Raw genomic sequence first — 21029 nt, 5'->3', positions numbered from 1 at the left:
GCAAGTCACTTAACCCTATTGCCTAGCCAAAAAAAAAAAGAATTAATTGGGGAAGAGCAAAAAGATTGCCTTGATATAGCCTCTATTAAGGTGAGATAACTCAGAATATAAGAAATTCCATAGTGGCCAAACTGAGAGTACACTGAACCCAATATTCTGTGATTTATTGGAGCATCAGCTTATTGAAGGTAGCAAGTTCTGTGAGTTTGCTAAAAAAAATCTGCCTTTTAAACTTTAAGATATGTCCTCTGGTTTTAGCTTTCTAGCATTCAGTGAACAATTGTGTGTGTGTGTGTGTGTGTATTTAGACTTGAGTTACTTCTCCAGTTGTTTTATGCTTCCTTCCATGATAACTTCTATTCCTCCTCCCATCAACTAACTAGGGACATTCCCCCAAATTTATTCTTCAAACCTGTATTTTCTTTCACACTGTTATCCTCGAAGTTCTTATCCTTTCTTATGTATTATCTTATCCTTATCTATTCCTTTATGTGATTCACTCCCAAGTCTCTATTTCCAACAACTACAACTCTCTTGAGTTGTGTTTCTAATTGCCTCTTGAACATTTCCACTGGGGAGTCCCACTGTCACTGCCATTCCCCTTTCCAGCCATATAATTTCTCAACAATTTTCTCCAAGCGAGAGAACTTTTAATTTAATAATTTTTTATAAACTAAAGAATAAATGAATGAATGAAAAGACACTTAGTAAGTACATACTATGTTCTATACACTGTGCTAAGTGCTGAGGACACAAATAGAAAACACAAACAGTCTTTGCTCTCAAGGAACTCACAGTCTAATTGGAGGAGACACTACATATAAGGTGGGCTCAACTACAGTGTGAATGTCAAAGCCCAAGGGTCTTATAGGGTATGGTGGCAGGTCAGAAGACAGCACCCAAAATCCAGAGGGTATACTGGCAAGACAGCTGGTAAAGCCCAATAGTCTTCCATCTCACTGGAAGGATTATGACTGGTGACTTCCTGCTCATGCAGGTGGTAGGAGTGGCTTTGAATGCTCTACCAGAGGAAGAGAAACCCATGGTTGGGAAGTGGACCCAGACTTGAGGTTTGGAATGGAGCCGGGGGTTCTGAATTCCCTCCTTTAGGGGTTAGGAGGGGGAAAAGGGAAGAGAGAATTAGCAGAAAAGTTGAGGGGAAGAACTCCCTCTAGCACCTGCTCTTCCTAGGTTCTCTGACAATCTCAACAAATGCAAAAAGACTGTGAAATAAAACACTAAATAATAACATATTTGTATAGCACTTTAAAGTTTGCAAAGCACTTCATATGCATTCTCTCCTTTCATCCTCTTATTATCCCCATTTTATAAATAAGGAAATTGAGACTCAGAGAGGTTAAGTGACTTGTCCAGGATTACACAGCTGGCAAGTATGTGAGGCATGATTCAAATCCAGACCTCCCTGACTTCTGAGTCTATCACTCTTTTCCAATGCCAGATATAAATTAGAACTGGGGAATCATATCATATCCCTTATGATCGAGTATGAGGATCAAGTATGATCATGTGTAGCGTGCTTTGCACACCTTAAATTGGAATATAAATGTTAATTGTTATTACCCTCAGGAGCTCCCCAAATATCAATTAAGTATAACTCATGACTAGGTTTCCCCGAGTGAGGGTGATAACCAAGTCCCAAACTCCATATACGCCCTCAAGGTAATAAAATGCAAACTGGATGTGGCCCAGCTTTGATTTCACCTGACAGAAAATGCACAAAGGACTCACTGTAGCTCAGAGACAGAGAAAATATGTCAAGCCCTTGGCCCATCAAAACTGAGCAAGCAGCACCTCTTCCTTTTGGACCTGCAGTGTTTGAATTGCTCACTGTAATAGCAGAGGATCTTTTCTCCACATCACAGTTTCCCTCACTGATCTTCCATCTTTAGAATGACAACTTTCCAAATTTTTGAATTTGGGAATACTCCAACTTGAGGTCCTCAATGAGGCAACTCCCCACTCCCAGACTATAAGCTGCCTTGCCCTATCTGCTGTGTTCTGTCTGGCCTTTAAATAAGTGTAACTCTAGGTGTTGCTACTTTTGGTCTAATGAGTCAGAATTAAAGACCCAAGTAGGTAGTAGTTCTGCCTTTGGAGGTATAGCTATGAAATGCATGAATAGTTCATGTTCATGCCCCCAGTTGGAGAAAATTATTTAACCATGGATTGGGGGTGAGGGGAATAGATTGGGATCCTAGCCATGCTATAGGAAAGGTTACTCTTCCCATGTGTCTACCAGCGCTGTCCTGTGCCCTCGTGCCAGGAATAAAGGGACACAAAGAAATGCAAAGTACATAGTCAGCCACAGGTATTTATAAGAAATAAGATTAGATCAGCCAGATGCAGTCTTTAACAGAAAAGAAGGACCCAAAAAGGACACACTTAGAAATGGGTGTCAGTCTCATCTAGCTGAAGTGAGGCGGGGAAAGGGGATAAGGATGACCAGTTCCTTCATGTCTTTTTCTCTCAGTGATCTAGCCACCTGAAATAGTGACAATAAATAGTTTATACCTCATTGCCTGCCCCTTTAGCTTCCACCTCTCCAGTCTCATCAGAGGTGTGGCTTTGAAAAGGATCTCTTGCTCTCTGGGTGCTGGGGGAAGGGGAGGAACCACCCCTTTGTTCTTCTCCAAATGTTCTCCACCCTTCTTTTTCATGGGTTCTCCTTTTAGTCCTGTCCAGTCCCAGTACAAGTAATATTTCCTTGCCTCAGGAGATAAGCAAAAAATCTTGGACATTTGTGAAGATCCAAGCCATTCTTACCCCCTGTAATGGAGGCATTCATTACACAGGGAAAAGGTTAAAAAAAAAAGAAGTAAATGGGATACACTCTTTGTAAACACAGCCATAGGGACAGCTAGGTGGCACGGTGGATAGAACTCTGGCCTTGGAGTCAGAAGGACCTGAGTTCAAATGTGACCTCAGACACTTGACACTTACTATCTATATGACCCTGGGAAGTCACTTAAAATTGATTGCCTCACCAAAAAGGAAAAACAAAACAAAACACCACAATCATAGTTTCTATATCAAGATACCATTCTTCTATCACTTTGTGAATCCAAGTCACTGAAAAACAAACAGGAATTATCAGTTGTCTGCCTAATTATAAGTGTGGACAGCATGTTTCATTAGGGTATGCCCCATGGAAGTTTTATTTTTTAATATGAACGTTTATTGAATACTGAAATATAAAGTACATTTTTATAAACTAGAAAAAATAAAACAACTTAATTTTTTAAATTAACAATTACTTTTAAAATGGGATACAAAATACCAAAAAAAAAAAATTTTTTTTGAGACACTAGTGTGTGCCTGGGCATACTTTGTACAGCCTGAATGCATGCCTAGGCTTGTAACAAGATGCCAGTAGGCACATCCATACTATATAGGGGGAGAGGATATGAGATTCTCCTTACCCAGATCAACGTCTCTTAGGTGTGTGTGTGTGTGTGTGTGTGTATGTATATGTGTATATATCTATATATAGATATAGATATAGATATATATAAAACTCACCTTTTGGAGCTGCTAAAAGGCTTGGAAAGGAGCAAGTCAAATTAACAAGCATTTATTAAACATCAATTTATTATATATGCCAGGCAGCCAGGCTCTATGCTAAAAACTTTGGGAGTACAAAGAAAGGCAAAAAAAAAAACAAAACCAGATAAACAAAAAAACAATTCCCCGCCCCCAAGGAGCTCAGAATCTAAAGGGCAAGACTATGTACAAACAAGAAGATAAATTGGAGATAATCTACTAGGGAAGGCTTTACATGAAGAGAGGTGATTGCTGCATGCATTCTTCCCAGTTCCTTAATCTTGAAGGGTTTTCACAGCTGACCTAAAGGCTAAAACTAACCCTAAACTCATTTCTAACCCTCATTTCCAACCTAATCCTGACCCCCTAACCTTGACTTCCAAGTTCACCACTACTTTTGGAAAGAAAAAAAAAGAATGTTTGTGTAGAAGAGGGGAGGACAAGAGAATTTGACCTTGTTGGACTGGGAGTATGCTGGAGTTTGACATCAGAATAGCTGGAATCTGTATGCTTAAATTTGTCATGGGGATTCAACTGAGGGCCAATCAGCTCACCATTCCACAGATAACAAGAATGAGGCCCTGGGAGTAGGGACAGACATTCCAGAGATTGCTAAGGACCATATGAGAGGCTGGAATGGAGTTGTTGTAGAGATGCCCTTGTAGACTCACTTCCCCTTGGGCTTTCCTGGTTGAGATCCAATCAATCAATCAGTAAACATTAAGTGTCAGCTTGTGGCCAGCACTGTGCTAAGCGCTAGTCTCTACCCTCCCTCTGGTCTGCCCTCTTTGCTCTTTGCTTTACTTTTTCCTAATGGAAAGCTGGCCGAAAGAGAAGTCAGATAGGCTTCTCCTCCCCCTCACCTCTTTCCCTTTCTTCTGGCTGCCAACTCCAGTTGCTTTTAAATCATGCTTTATATAAAGCATTATTATGAAGTTTTATATGGTATTGTTATATATTTTATAAATGGTATTGTTTTAAGTGTTTTCTCAGTATGCTTACAGCAATGTTTTAAGATCCTGATCTCCATTCAAATCTGTGCCTGTTCTGTTTATTTGAACTCTAGCATTGACTGGGACTAGAGGAAAGTAAAACCTGGAAGAGAAGAAGATCTAAAGTTTTGTTGTTGGTCCGTTTCAGTCATGTCTGAATCTTTGTGACCCCATTTTGGGGTTTTCTCAGCAATGATACTGGAGTGTCTTTCCATTTCCTTCTCTAGCTCATTTTACACATGAGAAACTGAGGCAAACAGGGTGAAGTGGCTTGCCTGGGGTCACACAATTACTAAGTGTCTGAGGCAGGATTTGACCTCATAAAGATGAGTTTTCCCAAGTCCAAGCTCAGTGCTCTATCCGCTGTGCCACCTGGATTTAAAGTATTGAGATATCATAAACCCATTTTGTGATTGCCCCAATGCAAAACTTGGTGGAGGTTCAAGCCACATATTTACCTGAGATTACAGTGCATTAGAAGGAGAAAGAGAACAGTATTCATTGTCCAAATTCTTCAAAAACAAGGGCCAATAGGAAGCTGAAGGTTGCAAGTGGGCAGGTGGCTGATCTTATTGTCATTTTCTAACTACTGGGGGGCCACTAATGGCTTCTCAGTTTTAAAAGAAAGCATCTCTCCTGAGGGAGGAGTGAGCTGAAAGAAAGAGCCACTAAGAAGGGCAGAAAGATAGAGCTCAGCTTGTCTTTCTGTGTAAGGTTATGCTGGAGCCAGCTCCAAGTTGGAAAGACCTGGTGGTTAAATGTTCAGTGTCAACATTTTCATCTCATAAATCAGCAAATGCTACAGAGCTTGATGTCCTGTTTTGTTGGTTGTCTAGGCAAGAAAGTGATGCAGAAAATGTTAATAATGTAGGTTACACTTTAAAAAGTGTGTCATGTTCATTTTTCCCAGAGAGCCAGTTAAATATTTGCCAGCACACCCCTGCTTATACATATGTATATATACATATAGAACACATTATTAAACAAAATAATAATTTACTTGTTGTCCTTCCCCTTCTGCCCTCTTTCTTGTTAGTATATTTAAAGTTGTCTTGCTATTGGATTTCTCTAACATATGTGCGATTGTAAATTTAGAGCTTGAAATAACATACTGCTATTGAATTTCCTTAGTTTTTACTGAGTGATTCCTTTCCTCATTATTTTGTAATATTGATTTATTGGACTATCTTGATTTAGCAGTCACATATTCACTCAGCTCTGTTTCTGGATCCTCTATTCTTTTCCAGTGATCTATTTTTCATTTTTCTTCAGAATTAGTTTTTTATAATTACCTCTTCATGGTATATTTTAAATTTGACAGGATGAATCCCCTTTCATCAGTTTTTACATAGTCTGCTTTAGGACTCTGACTGACTGTTTCCCCATGTAAGTGTTGCCTTTGTTTCATGTCATTCTTAGTGCCATAAGCAGGGCAGGCATTTGAGCTTTTCCTCAGGGAGCTAAAATTTAGTTATGCTGATAGTACTTTGGCAGAATAGTTAACTATTCCTTTAATAGTTAAACCGCATTGTTCCATACCCCTGCAGTCCAGCTCAGGGAGGTACTGGAACCAACTCTTGACAGGTTCTGCCAAATTATTGCATTTCCACTGTGACACCTCGACAATCAGCAAATGCTTCAAATCAAGGCTTGATTTATTGTTTTGGTGACTGTCTAGGTTTAAGAAAGCAATGTAGACAATGTTAATAATTCAGATTTAATTTAAAGGTGTGTTGGTGCATACATTTCCTCCCCAAAGAGTGGGGTGTTAAACAGTTACCAGCACACACCCTTGTTCCCACACCATTTGGCCACACCTGGAATGTGCCTAGGCTCACCTTAATCATTCCCCTCTTGGTTGCTTGGAGTCTTCCCTACTGGACCTTGTTTCCCTAAGGCCTGAGATCAATGAGTTAATAAACAAAAATTTATTAAGAACTTACACTGTGACACTCCCTGCCCCCAACTTGCCCCTGGTATGTTGTTTGGCTTTTTGCCTAAACACCAAAATGCCTGTTGTGTTTTGATTGGTATTGCATTAAATCGATAAAATAATTTGCTAAGTGTTGATATCTTTACTTATATTAGCTTAATTTACTCACATATGTGGGATAGCACCCTAATTATTAAATTCTTCCTTTCTTGTCAAAATTGTTTTAATGTTTTCTTTGTACATGTTGCTTGTATTTTTTCTAGGTCAGTATATATTTTATAATGATTGTAAATGACATTTTATTCTGATCAGTTTTCCCCTGTTTTGTTGTTGACATGTTGAAATGCAAATGATTTTGTGGATATCTTTTACTTAAGCAAGATCTTGCTCAAGTCATGAATTATCTTCATCTTTTTTGAATCTTGAACTTTTTAGTTATATAGCTGTTATTTGCAAACAGAGGTATCTTCGTCTTCCTGTTGCCAATATTTATTACTTTAATTTATTTTCTATATCTTTGAGCAAATAACATTTCTTAAAATATGTCAAATAGATGTGATGACAGTAGAGAAATACCCAGTTTTATTTTTTAATGGACTTATCTCAGAAGTTTCTCCACCATATGTAATGTTAGTCCTGGTTTAAACCAGATAATTTAAAAAATCATTTTAATTTAAAAATTTCCTATTTAAATAAACAAAAACTTAAATATTATAAATACTTTATAATGTTTCTATTAATATTTTAACATAAATGAATTTTAACATAAATGAATGATTTATTTTATCAAAGATTTTTATATATCTGTTGATATAAACAAAATACTTTATGAATTTGGTTGTTATTTTATTGTACTGATTGCTTTGCTAATATTTAATCAACTTGCAACCAATTATATATCCTATTTGATCATAATGGAAAATGTTTTGATGTATTTACTTATATTTTGGTTGTTATTTTATTTAGCAGTTAATTTTTATGTTGCTATTAGTTCATGAGATGTTATTTTTCAGTCAGATATTTGCCAGATTTGGGGATCAAAACCATATTTACCTTATAGAAATATTTTCTTTGTGAGAATATCCAGGAGTCAGAAGGAAAAATCATGGTGGAAACTGGGGTGAAGATCAATGGAGTCAGAAGCAGAAGCAGTATTGTCATTACAGTATACTATAGACCACCTGAACAGAAAGAAGAAACAAATGAGGAATTCAGGAAATAGTTCACAAGCCTGGCACAAAGGCATGATGTAGTATGAGGGTAAAGGGTCCATTGATTACCCCACCCCACTTAAAAGTCATTACCTTAGGTAAGAATACTTCTTGATTGAATCAATAAATGAGAACTAGGTACTAAGGCCTTTTGATTGTACCTTCAGAAAATCTCTCTTAGATGCCCTCTTCTCTTGGCTGACATCACCACTGTCCTCATCACCTGCTACGTGGACTTCTACAATGCCGTTCAAGTTGGTCTCCCCACTTCAAGTGTCTTTCACTCCACTCTATCCTCCACTCAGTTATCAAAGTGATCTTCCTAAAGCACAGATGTGACCATGTCACCCCCATTCAGTAATCTCCAATGACTTACTATTACTTCCAGGATCAAATATAAAATCCTTTATTTGGCTTTTAAAGCTCTTCATAACCTAATCCCTCCATACCTTTCTAGTCTTCTCACACTTTATGCCCACCTCTGCAGTACTGCCACCCTAACTCTTCCATCGAGCAACAGTGGCCTCCTGGATGTTCTGTGACATTTCTTGTTGGTAGGCATTTTCTCCAGCTGTCCCCTATGCCTGGAATGCTTTCCCTCCTCTCTACTTCCTGAATTCCCTGGCTTCCTTTAAGTCCCAGTTAAAATCCTGCCCTCTACAGGAAGCTGCCTTTCCTGCTCCCCCTTCATGCCAGTGCCTCTGTTGATTATCTCCAAATTTATCATAGTTTTGGCAAATAGTGTCCTCCGTCAGCTTGTGAACTCCTTAAGAGCAGGGATTGCTTTGCTTTGTATCCCAGCCCTTAAACACACCGGTGGGGGCTTAATAAGTGCTTATTGATTTGATACCTTCTCATGGACTGAGGGAAGTTCCAAGGAAAAGTCTCTGCTCTTCCCCCAACTTCTCCTCCTGGTGTCTGTCTACTAACAGTAATGTATTCTACTTCTTTATTAAAACATTTGCTTCAAGCACAAAGAGGCTAGGAGTTAGCTAGAAATAAATATAAATGTCATTTAAGGCAAAAAGCTGAACCTTGGCCTGTTAGGCTCTGTCTCACTGGGGCTCAGCATGATTATGATTATAATCCTAACTTTTTATTTAATATAAATTCATTAAAGAGTCAGGAGAGGGAACCACAAGGACATGAAGGGCTATTATACTGCCCCTAAGCTTAAAACAAACTAATTCTTGAAACAGAGTATAATATCCAGATAACTGAAAGTCCCTCCTCTGTAGGAGCTCTCAGTCAAAAGCAGAGCAGCTAAACATTTCTTGGTATGCCTTAATAATTTAATCTTTCAAAAGGTGAAAGAAATAATAAAGGGAAATTTTCTTCTTGATCTTGATCTCACTGACAAGGAGAAATTGGTAGTTTGTGTAGATATGATGGGGACCTTTGGGTAAAAGGAATCTCTCCATCTTGGAATTTATGATAAAGGAATGAAAAGCCTATAATCTCACCTACAGTTTAGATTTTGGTAGAATAAATATCAAAACTTCAGAGGAGGAATAGATGGCGATCCTGTGGAATAATATTCTAACAGGGAAACAAGCTTAGAAGGAACAGGGTGCTCTGAAGAGTGAATTCTCTACCCTGAGATATCTCTGGGAGTACAAGAAGCTTTTTAAGGACTATGGAAAATATCTGATAAATAACTATATTATTCTGTTGAAATTAATCCATTTTATTTCTTATGTACATATGCATGGTAAACTCTTGAATTTATTTCCTTTCATATTAGACAGGGGGTATGGGAAGATTTACTGAAAACCAAGGGTGTGAAGACAAAAAAACTGGAAGCCCCTACCGTAAGGGTACAAGTACAGGGAGCTTTTCTTCAGAAACCCCTGCTGTTAATTTGTTACTGGAGCTGGGAAAAACAAACAAACAAACAAACAAACAGCCATGGCAGCAGACCATGGCCACTTGCCTAGAGGGCTGGGGAAATTGGGTGGGGTGGACTAACCCTGAAGAGCTTGCTCAGAGTGCAATCTCTGCATCGGCCACCAGGTGATGTTATGATCTCAAGCTACCTACTCTCAGCCTAAGGCAATCGCACACAAGTGAAGGCAGGAACTTGTCCAGCAAAATCCTGAGTCCTGGGTTTATTCCACTGGGCCAGTGGGACCAGCCTGAGATCCCCACAATCCTATTTTCCTAGTACCTGCCCAAGTTCTATCTCATTTAGCCTACGTTTAAAATGTAAAGATTATTATGTAGTATTTGATAACTTAAATGGCTTACCCACACATTGCAGTTAAGGAGTCTTATCTGCTTCCCAAAACTTGACATGACTCCCCCAAATGCACATTTGCATTATAGACTAGAGTATATTTTACTAAAAGAAATTGTAAATTTTTTAAAAGATGCAATACTAAAACTCCCCCGAAGTCTGAAGTCTCAGCTTCACTTTTGCCAATGGAACAGCTGTAGGCAGAGGCTATTGTTTGAGTGGGTCTATCAGGCAGTCTTCCTCCCCCTATGCCATTTACAAAAAGGAACCCTGTAAGCAGCAGCTCAAATGTGCCTCCTTTAGATATAGTAGTCCTTTCTATGTGATTACCAGAAAATGTCTTAGCCTAATGGTCATCAAAGGTTCTCTTTCTCCTGAGGTCTCCAACATCAAAACAAGCTGCCTCTGTGAGCCCTGATGTCCACATAAATCCATAGGGGCAATCTCTCTGTTTATGCTGCATCTTGAGCCAGCTTCCTGTCTGTCCTCATCTGGACCTCTTCTGGTATGCTTGCTAGGGGCAGCTCTGGACCCTCCTGCAGTTCAAAAAACATCATTTCCAACCCATGGTGACCCACAAGTAGAAAGTTTAGCATTCATGATACATTTTTTTCTAGTATGCCTGGCATTTTTACCAAAGGGCAATCAACTATCCTTGCTTTAAATTTACCAGTTGCAGACAATAAAACAATGTTTTGGCAGCTCTCCCTCGGGCTACACAAGCCACAAGTATTTTAAGTCTCAAGAGCATTCTCAGAATGGGAATAATACAGGGAAATACAAAAGAAAAGACAAGGCTGACCTAGGGCTGTTATAGTTTTTATGAATGGAGAAGTTAGTGAACTTCTAGAAAAGGAAACAGTGATCACAAAGAGCCAACATGGCCTTTTTCGACAGGCTATCAAACTGGTACATGAGGGGAATGTTGCAGGTGTAATTTGCCTAGATTTTAGTAAAGAATTTGATGAAGTCTTTCATTTATTGTGGGAAAGGTGGATAGGTATGTCTGAAGTAGATAATAGTAAAATTATGTAGATGTGGTACTGATAGACCAAACCTGAAGGGTGGTCATTAATGGTTCATTTTCATCTTGTTAGAAAGGCTCTGTTGGATTGCCTCAGGTATCTGTGTTTGGCCCCTGTGCTATTTAATATTTTTATCAATGACTTAGTATAGGCATTATCAGATTTGCCGATGGCACAAAACTGGAAGAGATAGCCAGCATACTGAATCATTGAGTTAGGATTCAAAAAATTGATGTAATGTAAAGTCTTACACTTGGGTTAAAAAAATCGTTTTTATCTTTTACAAGATAGGAGAAGCATGGTTAGATTGTAGTTTCTCTGAAAAAGATCTGGGGGTTTTAGTGAACTGCAAGTATGATACGGCAGCCAAAAAAGCCAATGTGATCTTAGGCTATTGGAGAGTGTCTAGCACAGGAATCATAATGGTGAAGGGACTTAAGTTCATTCGATATGAGGACAGGCTGCAGGAACTGGGGATATTTAGCCTGTAGAAGAAAAGAATTCAAGGGGAGAGGGAGAACATAATAGCTGTTTTCCAATATTTGAAGGGTTATCACATGGAAGAGGACTTGTTTGGCTCAGCCTCAGAGAATAAAAGATCAGTGAGTAGAATTTACAAAGAGATAAATTTAAATTTGATGTGAATATAAGGGAGGTGATCTTTCATAGAACTAGTCACAGAAAAGGGGCTAGATAACAAGGTGTTAAACTAACTATAAGAATGCTGCCATTGCCAGCTGATCCCTTTATGAGGTACAAATTAGTCCCTTGAGTGAATCATAAAGGGAGCAAAAATGATAAGATAAATAATGAGAGGTCACATGTACAAGATGACCCTTGAAAGTCATTTGGTGAATCCAGGGGAGAGAACTAAAGAAAAGTAAGCCAGGTCTTGATGAAATGTGAAATGCATAGAAGATGTGCAGAGGTACAGAAGGGGAGGCCATGAGAAGCTTCTTGGAGATGGGAAAATAGAAGCAGAAGCAGAAACAGCCACTACAAAAACAGGGGCCAGGATTCTCAGATTGAGGCTGTTTTAAGTCAATCAGGCACAAGGAGTGTTTGGACAGATGTAGCAATGTTACTGAAACCATGCCTGGACTTCGGACCTCATGGTGGTAATCCTGAATCTCCTTTTTCCCCTTGGGCTGTCTCGTGGAAGGCTGAAATCTTTCCTACTGGGCATAGAGAAAGTCTGCTTACCTTTCTTTGTTTTAGACATTTACTTTGATTCTATAAAGAACTTTAACTATGGGTCTTTGCTAGTCTGAGTGTACTTGTTTGAAATGCAGTTGGGATGAGATAATTGAAGAGGGAACATATTCAAAGGAGAAAGAGATCTAATACCAAGATATTTTGCCAGAGTACTCTCTCTGGATGGGGACTTGGAGCTGGAAAAAAAAGAAAGAAAAGATTTACAGATCCTTTGATATGAGTTAAAGCAGAAAAGGAGGGAAACCCAGCTAAGCAATGACTCAATTGTGGGGTGTTAGGATAGGAGTGATTAAATAATCTTGCTCTCATTGCCTACTCCCCCGCTACTGCTACAAGGTGGGGTATTATCTGGAGATATTTTTTCCTATTTTTATTTTTCTTTGCTTGAAAAATGTAAACACTGCTTTAATTCTTCCTTCCTGCTTAAGCAGAATTTCCCAGCATTATTGCTACATTGGTATTTTATTTTCTTCTCTCTCATGTATAGCTGCCTCCATTATACCTACTCTGTATTACTGTATTAAATTTACATATGAAAGGCTGCATTTAACATCACTAAGAGTTATTTTGTTACTTATCAGTGTGCAAATAGAATGCTATTACTGTTATTAAACATCATTTGCTTAGAGTACCACGTTACAGTATGGTTGTGGTATAAGCCTATGTGGATAGCTCATTTTTACAGTGCTGGCAGTCAAGTATTGTCATTATGGATAAATACTTTTCAAATTATATTAAAAAGGTATTGTTGTTTAATGGACATTAATATCTATGTGGGACAACTGATATTTGCAACAGACTCTTTATGAAGCTGAGAACATTACAAAAATATTGAAGGATACAGTAAAAGAATCAGGGATTCTAATTCTAATTCTAGTTTCTAGTGCAAAATGACCATGAGAATCCACTAAGGATATGTTTTGTGAATTGCTAGATCCATTCAACCAACCACTCAAATTTGTGACAAAATCCATGTAAGGAACACCCTCTAGCAGCCTACTTAGAAACTGGCTTGCAGTATTCTGTCTAAAGTGGGAAAGTTCTGTCTTATTTTTTAAATTCAACATTAATGAGTAAAGAGGGAGACAACACAGAAGTTGCAGTACAGATACAAATCTTTCCTATAGGCCCTATCTAGAGAAGAAACTGAGGTGAGATTTTTTACTCTCAGAGGTGGACATCTCACCTGCAGGTCAAGCTGGTTCCATATTCTCCATGGCAGAAATTTAAAGCTCTGTCTATTCATAGAGAGTTCCCCTAAGCCAGGGGTGGGAAACCTGCTAACTGGAGGCCACATGTGGCCCTCTAGGTCCTTGGGTGAGGCCTTTTGACTGAGTTCAAATTTTACAGAACAAATCCTTTTATTAAGGGGATTCTTAATAAAAAAGATTTGTTCTCTATGTGATAAAGTTCAATCTAGTATTCAAAGCCCTACCCTGTCATTCCAGCCCTGCTATTCCCCAACACAAATTCTGCTCCAGGTAAACTAGTCTATTCACTGGCAATTCACTTCAACAACAACGAAAATCAATTTAGCACCCATGATGTGCAGACGTTATGGGAATAGTGGAACATGCACCTTGTATTTTGGGCCCAATGGACAAAGTGCCAGCTTTGGAGTAGAGGACCTAAGCTCGAACTATGGCCATCTGAGCTCTCTCTGTGTGGCCTCAAGCAGGTCACTTACCCTCTCCATTGTAAAATGAGGGACTTAGACTTGATGACCTCAGAGTTTTCTTCTGTCTCTAAATCCATGATCTATCATCCTTTGTGAAGGACTGCAGGAGACAAAAAGATAAATTAAGCACTTCCAGACCTTAGAGAGTTTACAGTCTAGCACTTGAACAACTCATGGATAATTCAGACAAGAATGTGATCAATGCATATGAGAAATACAAAGTGTTACCTTGGCTTATGGCATTCCTCTTCTCTAAAAGGTCTTCTCCTTTCCTTTCTAAAAGCTACCCAACTCAAAGCTATGACAAAGCATGCCTCAGGGCTCTCTCTCAACTCCTGGATGCTTCTATAATTTCTTCCTGACCTCCTCATTGAGCGTGCTAAGTTGCTGCTTTGTCAGTTACAACCTCATGTGTCCTGTTGTACTGCAGTTCTAAAAGGATGGGGCCATATTGTACGTACCCTTTTTAGTGCCTGGAGCAGTACTTTCTGCAGAAGAAGTGCTTAATATATCTCTGGGTTCTTGATTGAATGAAACTCTTCCTAAGTTCTTGGCTTTAAAGACTGGAGACTATGGAATTTTTTTGATCCTCGAAAGAGAACTAACTACAAATTTTTTCCTTATTGTCATAGGGCTTCAGATGCTTAGAGGTTTAGGCAAGGTCCTGAAAAAAAATCACAAGTAAGCCTTTGAGTTACTTTGAGGGACATTTCCTCCTCAGGCAGGACTGATAGAGCAGACTAATATTTTACTCTAGTGGCTTACCCTCAATATTAGAGACCGTCTTGAGAATCTCTCTCTCTCTTCTTTCTTTTCAGGAGATGACAATAAATGAGCAGTCTGAGAATGAGCTATGGAATAAGAAGCTGATTTTTCCAAACTTAAGGTCAGTAACATAGGGGGAAACAGCTTCGTGGTCAGAAATTCTGATTCCTTAAACCATCCTGGCTACAGATGAGGACAAGCAGGGCCCTTTCCTTCTTCACCATTAGGATTTTCTAACAAATTCGTAGACTGCTGCAGGAAATTTGCAGGGTCTTGACAAATAGTAGAAGAAAATCAACACATACTATTCCAAGTTGAGTTTCACTTGATTTTGTTTATACCTGATAACTCTGAAGAACTCCATGTAATCTCATAAATTTTGGAAAAGTATGATTTTTCAAAATTCCCTTTAAAAAAAGAACCTCCTCCCAAATACTTATACAGAAGGAAAATGATTATATCTCTCCGAATCCTCACACACTCCTTCTCTCAGTTTTTCAATAACAGGTTTGGCAAAGTCAAACGAAAATCTTAAAGTGACTGAAGAACAGAAGTCTGAAGAACTATTTGGAAGCCCCAAGTCTTCTCTGTCTTTCTCACATTTTCAACTTCCTGAAGTGGGCAACTTAAATATGGCTTCTCTAGTATGCCAACCTAGCAGCCATAACCAAGACCAGAGTCAGGATGGACCTAATGACATCAAACAAGGGCACCAAGAAAAACTCTAGGCAGAAACCTGGATGAAGAAGAGAAGGAAGAGAAAAATAGGCACCTCAAGACACCAACCAGAATTTCTAGACATTGCTGATAAAGTCATTAAACCATTTAGAGAAACTGCAGTATGTTTTTGCTGTTCCTGTTTGTTTGTTTGTTTTACACAAAATCTCATAGTCTAAAGGAACCTTGGAGGTAATATAGTCCCATATGTACCTGAACAAGAATCTCTTATACAGTTTCCCAAGAAGAGGTTCACCTGAAGGCTGTCAGGGATGGGGACCTCAGTATCTACCTGGATAGCCCATTCCACTTTTAAATCATTATTATTAGGAAGTTTTTCCTGATGTCCACAAAAAAAAAAATCTTCTTCCTACTGCCTTCTAGGGTCACAATATAGTGGAAAGAGCACTGGAAAGGCCTGAGTCTAAGTCTTCACTAGGATACTTACTAGCTGTATGACCAGAGACAAATCACCCAATCTCTTCCTTAAAACTATGTCATTACTCCTCAGAATCTTTGGAAAGTCTCCTCTGTCTGAGAATTGGTCCTCATCTGTAAAATTGGAATAATGCCTGTACTACCAAGCATCACTGTAAAGAAAGCACTTTGGAAATCTTCAGATGCTTGTGTATGTGAGTTATTATCATCATTTCATAAAGCAAACTCTTAAATACTTTAAGTCAGCTATCGTATCTCCTACCCAAGTCTATCTTCTCCAAAGTAAATATATCCAGCTCCTTTAATCAATCCTCCTATAGCATGACCTTCAATCCTCTCAAGGTCCTGATCATCCTCTGAACGTGCCCCAGCTTGTCAATGTGCTTCCTAAAATGTGATATCCATTGCTAAATACACTGTCACCAATACAGAGGACAGGGAAATTATTCTAGAGAGTAGACAGTGAATTACTCTTTTTTTTCCTCATTTTACATTTATTGTACTGTGCATTTTACTGTCATTTATTTTTTTATTTTTAATTTTTTTTATTAATTTATTTTGATTTATCAACAATCACTTCCATATGCTTTTGAGTTTAAAATTTTTCTCCCTCTTCCTCCCCATCACTCTCCCCAAGATGGTGCACAATCTGATATAGGCTATACATATACATTCCTGTCAAACATTTTCACATTAGTGATGTTGTAAGTAAAAATTAGAACCAAAAGCAGGAACCATCAGAAAGAGGAAACAAAACTCAACAGAAGAGAAAAAAAAGTAGCAATTCAACTTCCGTAGTTCTTTCTTTGGATGTGGATAGCATTTTCCATCACGAGGCCTTTGGAGATGTCTTAGATCCTTGTATTGCTGGGAAGGGTTAACTTTATCAATATTAGTCATTGTACAACATGGCTGTTATTGTGCACATTGTTCTCTTGGTTCTGCTCACTTCACTCAGCATCAGACCATACAAGTCTTTCCAAGTTTTTCTGAAGTCTGCCTGTTCATCATTTTTTATAGCACAATAGTATTCCATTACATTCACATACCACAACTTACTCAGCCATTCCCCAACTGATGGGCAACAGTACATTACTCTTAATGAACATCGAAGTAGATTTTTTTTGGCTATTCTGTCATAGTATATTGACATCTTCAGGTGTTTTGCTGTCAATGTAATGAATGACCCATGCTATATAACCTATGTTTTACCAGTATAACATGAAAGCTGATAGATCAACATTCTATCTATAGAGAAGGGAACAGCTAACTATGGGCCTGCCATACTTAGTTGTGTGGTCTGTGAGCTAAGAAGGATTTTCACATTTTTAAATAAGGTTTACATTTAAATATTTTACATTTAAAAAAATGTAAAAATGTAAACACCCTTCTTGGCTCGGAGTGATACAAAAACACTCTTCAGGGACTGGACTTAGCTCTTAAGCCATAGTTTGCTGACCCTGCTCTAGAATGTGATGATTTAAAAATGAGTTGGAACCCTTTGAAGGACATTTAAATGTGGAAAGAAAGTGAATCAAACCAATAAAACATGAACTGCACAATGGAACAAAACACTAATTTAATAGGCCAACTGAAATTCTCATCTTCTCTCAGATGAGCCAGTCTGAGCCTTTATATTTTCTGAACTGGAATATCAAAGTATTTTCTGATCTGAACCTCAAATGAACTGATAAAAATATCAGTCAGCAAGTATTTGCTGAATGCTTGCTTGCTATTGTGCTTAATTCAAATCCAGGGCTTCAGTCCTAGCTGCCATGTGCTGACAGCTGCACCCCTCAAGGGATCACACCCAAAAAACATTTATGGAGCTGACGCTGGGTTTGCAGAATCTCTAGAATATTAGGGCTAGCGCTTTGAAGAAAAGTGAAGTCATTTATACATCACCGTCTCCCAGGCAGTCAATCCACTTCTACCTGAGTGCTCAGATCACCAACACTGAAAGTACTACCATTTATTCTAGAACTTCATAGGAAACTCATTGAGGCAGTGCCTAAGAATCTATCCCTGATTCCTTGTAATGGCTTTTAAATTTCATGCAATGTTTTGTTTTCTTCATTATAATATTCTTATTTGCTCCTTTTCCACCAGAGTGGTAGACTTTTTTTTTTTAAATATATGGCATCTGATTTTGAAATTTGCTTGCACAACTTTTATCTATAGAAAATTGTAGAATATCAGAATTGGAAAAAGACCTTACAATATGTTATCCAGCTACTTCACTGTACAGATAGAAAATGGGTCTAGAGAGACATGAAGAGAAGGAGAGAAAAAGAGAAAGAAAAAGAAGAAAGAGAGAGAGGAGAGAGACTGAAACAGAGGGATGGGGGGAGAGAGAGGGAGATAGAAACAGAGACAAGACAGAGAGAGAGGAGAGGTTATTAAGCATTCATTATATTTGAAGCAGTGTGGTAAGGGTTGGGGATACAAATTGTTGTTGTTTAGTTGTTCGGTCTTGTCTGATTCTTCATGACCCCACTGGGGTTTTCTTGGCAAAGATACCAGAGCAGTTTGCCATTTTCTTCTCTAGCAGATTAAGGCAAACAGAGGTCAAGTGATTTGCCCAGGGTCACACAGCTAGTGTGAGGCTGGATTTGAACTCAGGTCTTCCTGACTTTCAGTCCAGCACTCTTATCTACTGAGCCACTTAACTACCTCCGATGATACAAATACAAGGAAGTATTCTCTGGTTCCAAACTCTCAGGGAACTTAAATTCTAATAGGTGAAGGTAAAACAAAAGGGGGAGTGGGAAGGGGGTGGGAAGAGGCCCTGTGCCTGGTGAAGCTGCTGGCTAGGGCTTCTCAAGAAGTGGCGAGTGAGGAGCTCAGGACTCGGGGAAGAAGTCAACCGAGGAAGAGGTAAGTGAAGATGCTGAGGAGATGAGGCGGGCCAAAGTTGAGCTGGGAGTGTTGCATATGGATTGCCTATAATACCTTGTAATTCAAGTCGGTTAAGTGAGACTGAGATTGTAGCAATAAACCACAAACCTTCCCATACCTGGTGCTTGAGATAACAGCTACAAAGAATGACACCTTTCCTACTTGGAAGGAATGGAGGTTAACAATTACATGTATAAGTAGATACAACATAAATACAAAGTATCAAAATAAGAGGGTTTTTTTTTTTTTTTCTGGTGGGAGCGAATTAGCATTTCGGGGGATCATGAAATGAAAGGCTTCAGGAAGAGAGTGCCTGCATCTATGAGGCAGAAGGACAGGAGTTCATTCTAGGCATGTAGCACGGCCGGAGCAAACACATAGAAGTAGCAATGTCGTATGTGAGGAGCAGAAGACTAGTTTGGCTGAATCACAATGGGGGAGGGGGAGGAAGTAAAACGGGCAGTGGTACCTATATGTAGGTTGAAGCCTGGTTGTGCAGGGCTTTAAAAGCTAAACAGTTACGTTTGATCCTAGAGGCAATGGGAAACCACTAGAGCTGAATAAGAGACTCACATGATCAGATCTGTGCTTAAGGAAAATTACTTTGGTAGTTGTGTGTAGCATGGACTTAGTGAGAAATTTGAGACAGTGAGACTGATAACAATAGCTAGCATTTATATAGCATTTTGTTTGCAGAGCCATTTTGTAGGTAGTATGTGTAAAGGTTATTTCATCTGATCCTCACAAACAACCCCTTGAAGTGCATGCTATAATTATCCCCATTTTACAGATGGGGGAGGTGGACAGAGGTTAAATCACTTGTCCAGGGTCACAGAGCTACTAAGTGACTGAGGCTGGATTTGAACTCTAGCCAATTATCAATCCATAAAAAAGTCTTCAAGACTCTAGGCCCAGCACTCTATCTACCATACCACCTAGCTGCCTTGGTAAAGGAGGGTAAGGACGGAGAGAAGACTGTCAGATTTGGCAATTAGGTAACTTTGTAGATAGTATTTTCAGTTGAGTGATGAGATCAGAAGCAGTCTGTAAAGCACTGAGGAGAGAAAGTCAAACAAGGATTTCTTGAGTGCCTCCTATGTGCCAGGCACTGTGCTAAGCACTGGGAATACATTGAAAGGCACAAGTTGGTCCCTGCCCTCAGGAGCTCCCAATCTAACAGGGGAGACAGCAAATAAATAAATCGTGTACAAGCAAACGATATATAGGATAACTAGGAAATAGTTAACGGAGAGAAGGCAGTAGAATTAAGAGGGGTTGGGAAAGGCTTTCTCTAGAACAGGGCTTCTTAAGCTTTTTCTATATGAGACCTTATTTTGGTTTTGGCGGCATGGTTCACTGAGGGTGTGCAGCACAAAGTGTGCATGCATGCATCGTGTTCAGAACCAAGGCTTCAGTGAAATTACACAATGCAACATGGGCACGCACTGCCAGAAACACCTTAGATTCATTGATTTTGAATTAATTTTTGGTTATTGTACATTCAGAAACCTTTTACTGTTGCCAAAATTTTCACAACCCAGATGGGGTTGTGACCCACAGTTTAAGAAGCACTGTTCTAGAAGAAGAGATTTTAGCTGAGACTTGAAACTAGGGAAGCCAGTAAGTAGGCAGAGCGATGGGTACCAGGCACGAGGGGATAGCCAGAAAAAACACCCAGAGCTAAGAGATGGAGTGTCTTGTTCATGTAACATCAAGGAGCCCAGTGGCATTGGATTGAAGAATATGTGATGGGGAGTAAGGTATAAGAAGACTGGAAATGTAGGAGAGAGCTGGGTTTTGACAGACTATGGATTCAGAACAGAGGATTTTGTATTTGATCCTGAAGGTAATAGGGAATCGCTGGAGTTTATTGAGTAGGGGGTGTGACATGCTAAGACCTGTGTTTTAGTAAAATCACTTTAGTGGCTGAATGGAGGATGGATAGGAGTGGGGAGAAACTTGAGGCAAAAGAATCAATTATAGACAAATTTCCCAAGGAGTTTGGCTTAGAAAGGGAGGAGAAATATAGGATGATAGTTGGAGGAGATGGTAGGGTCTAAATGAAAGTTTTTATGGTTGGAGGAGCCTTGGGAGTATTTGAAGGAAGTAGGGAAATAAACCAATAAATAAGAGAAGTTGAAGATTATAGGAAGAGAAGGGATGCAATTTGCTGGAGAAAATGGGATCAAATATACATCCAGTTCTGCTATAATGTGATAGACATTTTTTAAAAATCACTATGATATGCAAAATCATGCGATAAAAACCACAGGACTTATGGGGGAAAGGGGATTAGGAATAAAACATTCAAAAACATCAGTGAAACATTTAAAAAAACCTATTAAAAATAGAAAAGTTTA

General features: G+C 38.9%; 1 protein-coding gene across 2 annotated transcripts in view; it reads left to right on the top strand.

The window, feature by feature from the left end:
• Nucleotides 1-15417, top strand: part of CCDC30 (coiled-coil domain containing 30) — a 105049-nt gene extending 89632 nt beyond the window's left edge. For both annotated transcript variants that reach the window (XM_027864732.1, XM_027864731.1), the window contains 2 exons: nucleotides 14670-14737; nucleotides 15110-15417. In XM_027864732.1, the coding sequence (XP_027720533.1) occupies nucleotides 14670-14737; nucleotides 15110-15344 (303 nt within the window). In that variant the 3' untranslated portion in view covers nucleotides 15345-15417. The remainder of the gene's footprint in view (nucleotides 1-14669; nucleotides 14738-15109) is intronic.
• The last annotated feature ends 5612 nt before the right edge of the window (nucleotides 15418-21029 follow it).

The sequence above is a fragment of the Vombatus ursinus genome, unplaced genomic scaffold, assembly GCF_900497805.2.
Source record: "Vombatus ursinus unplaced genomic scaffold, bare-nosed wombat genome assembly UNPS02014775.1, whole genome shotgun sequence".
NCBI lineage: Eukaryota > Metazoa > Chordata > Mammalia > Diprotodontia > Vombatidae > Vombatus > Vombatus ursinus.
This window is presented reverse-complemented; position numbering and strand designations above follow the sequence as displayed.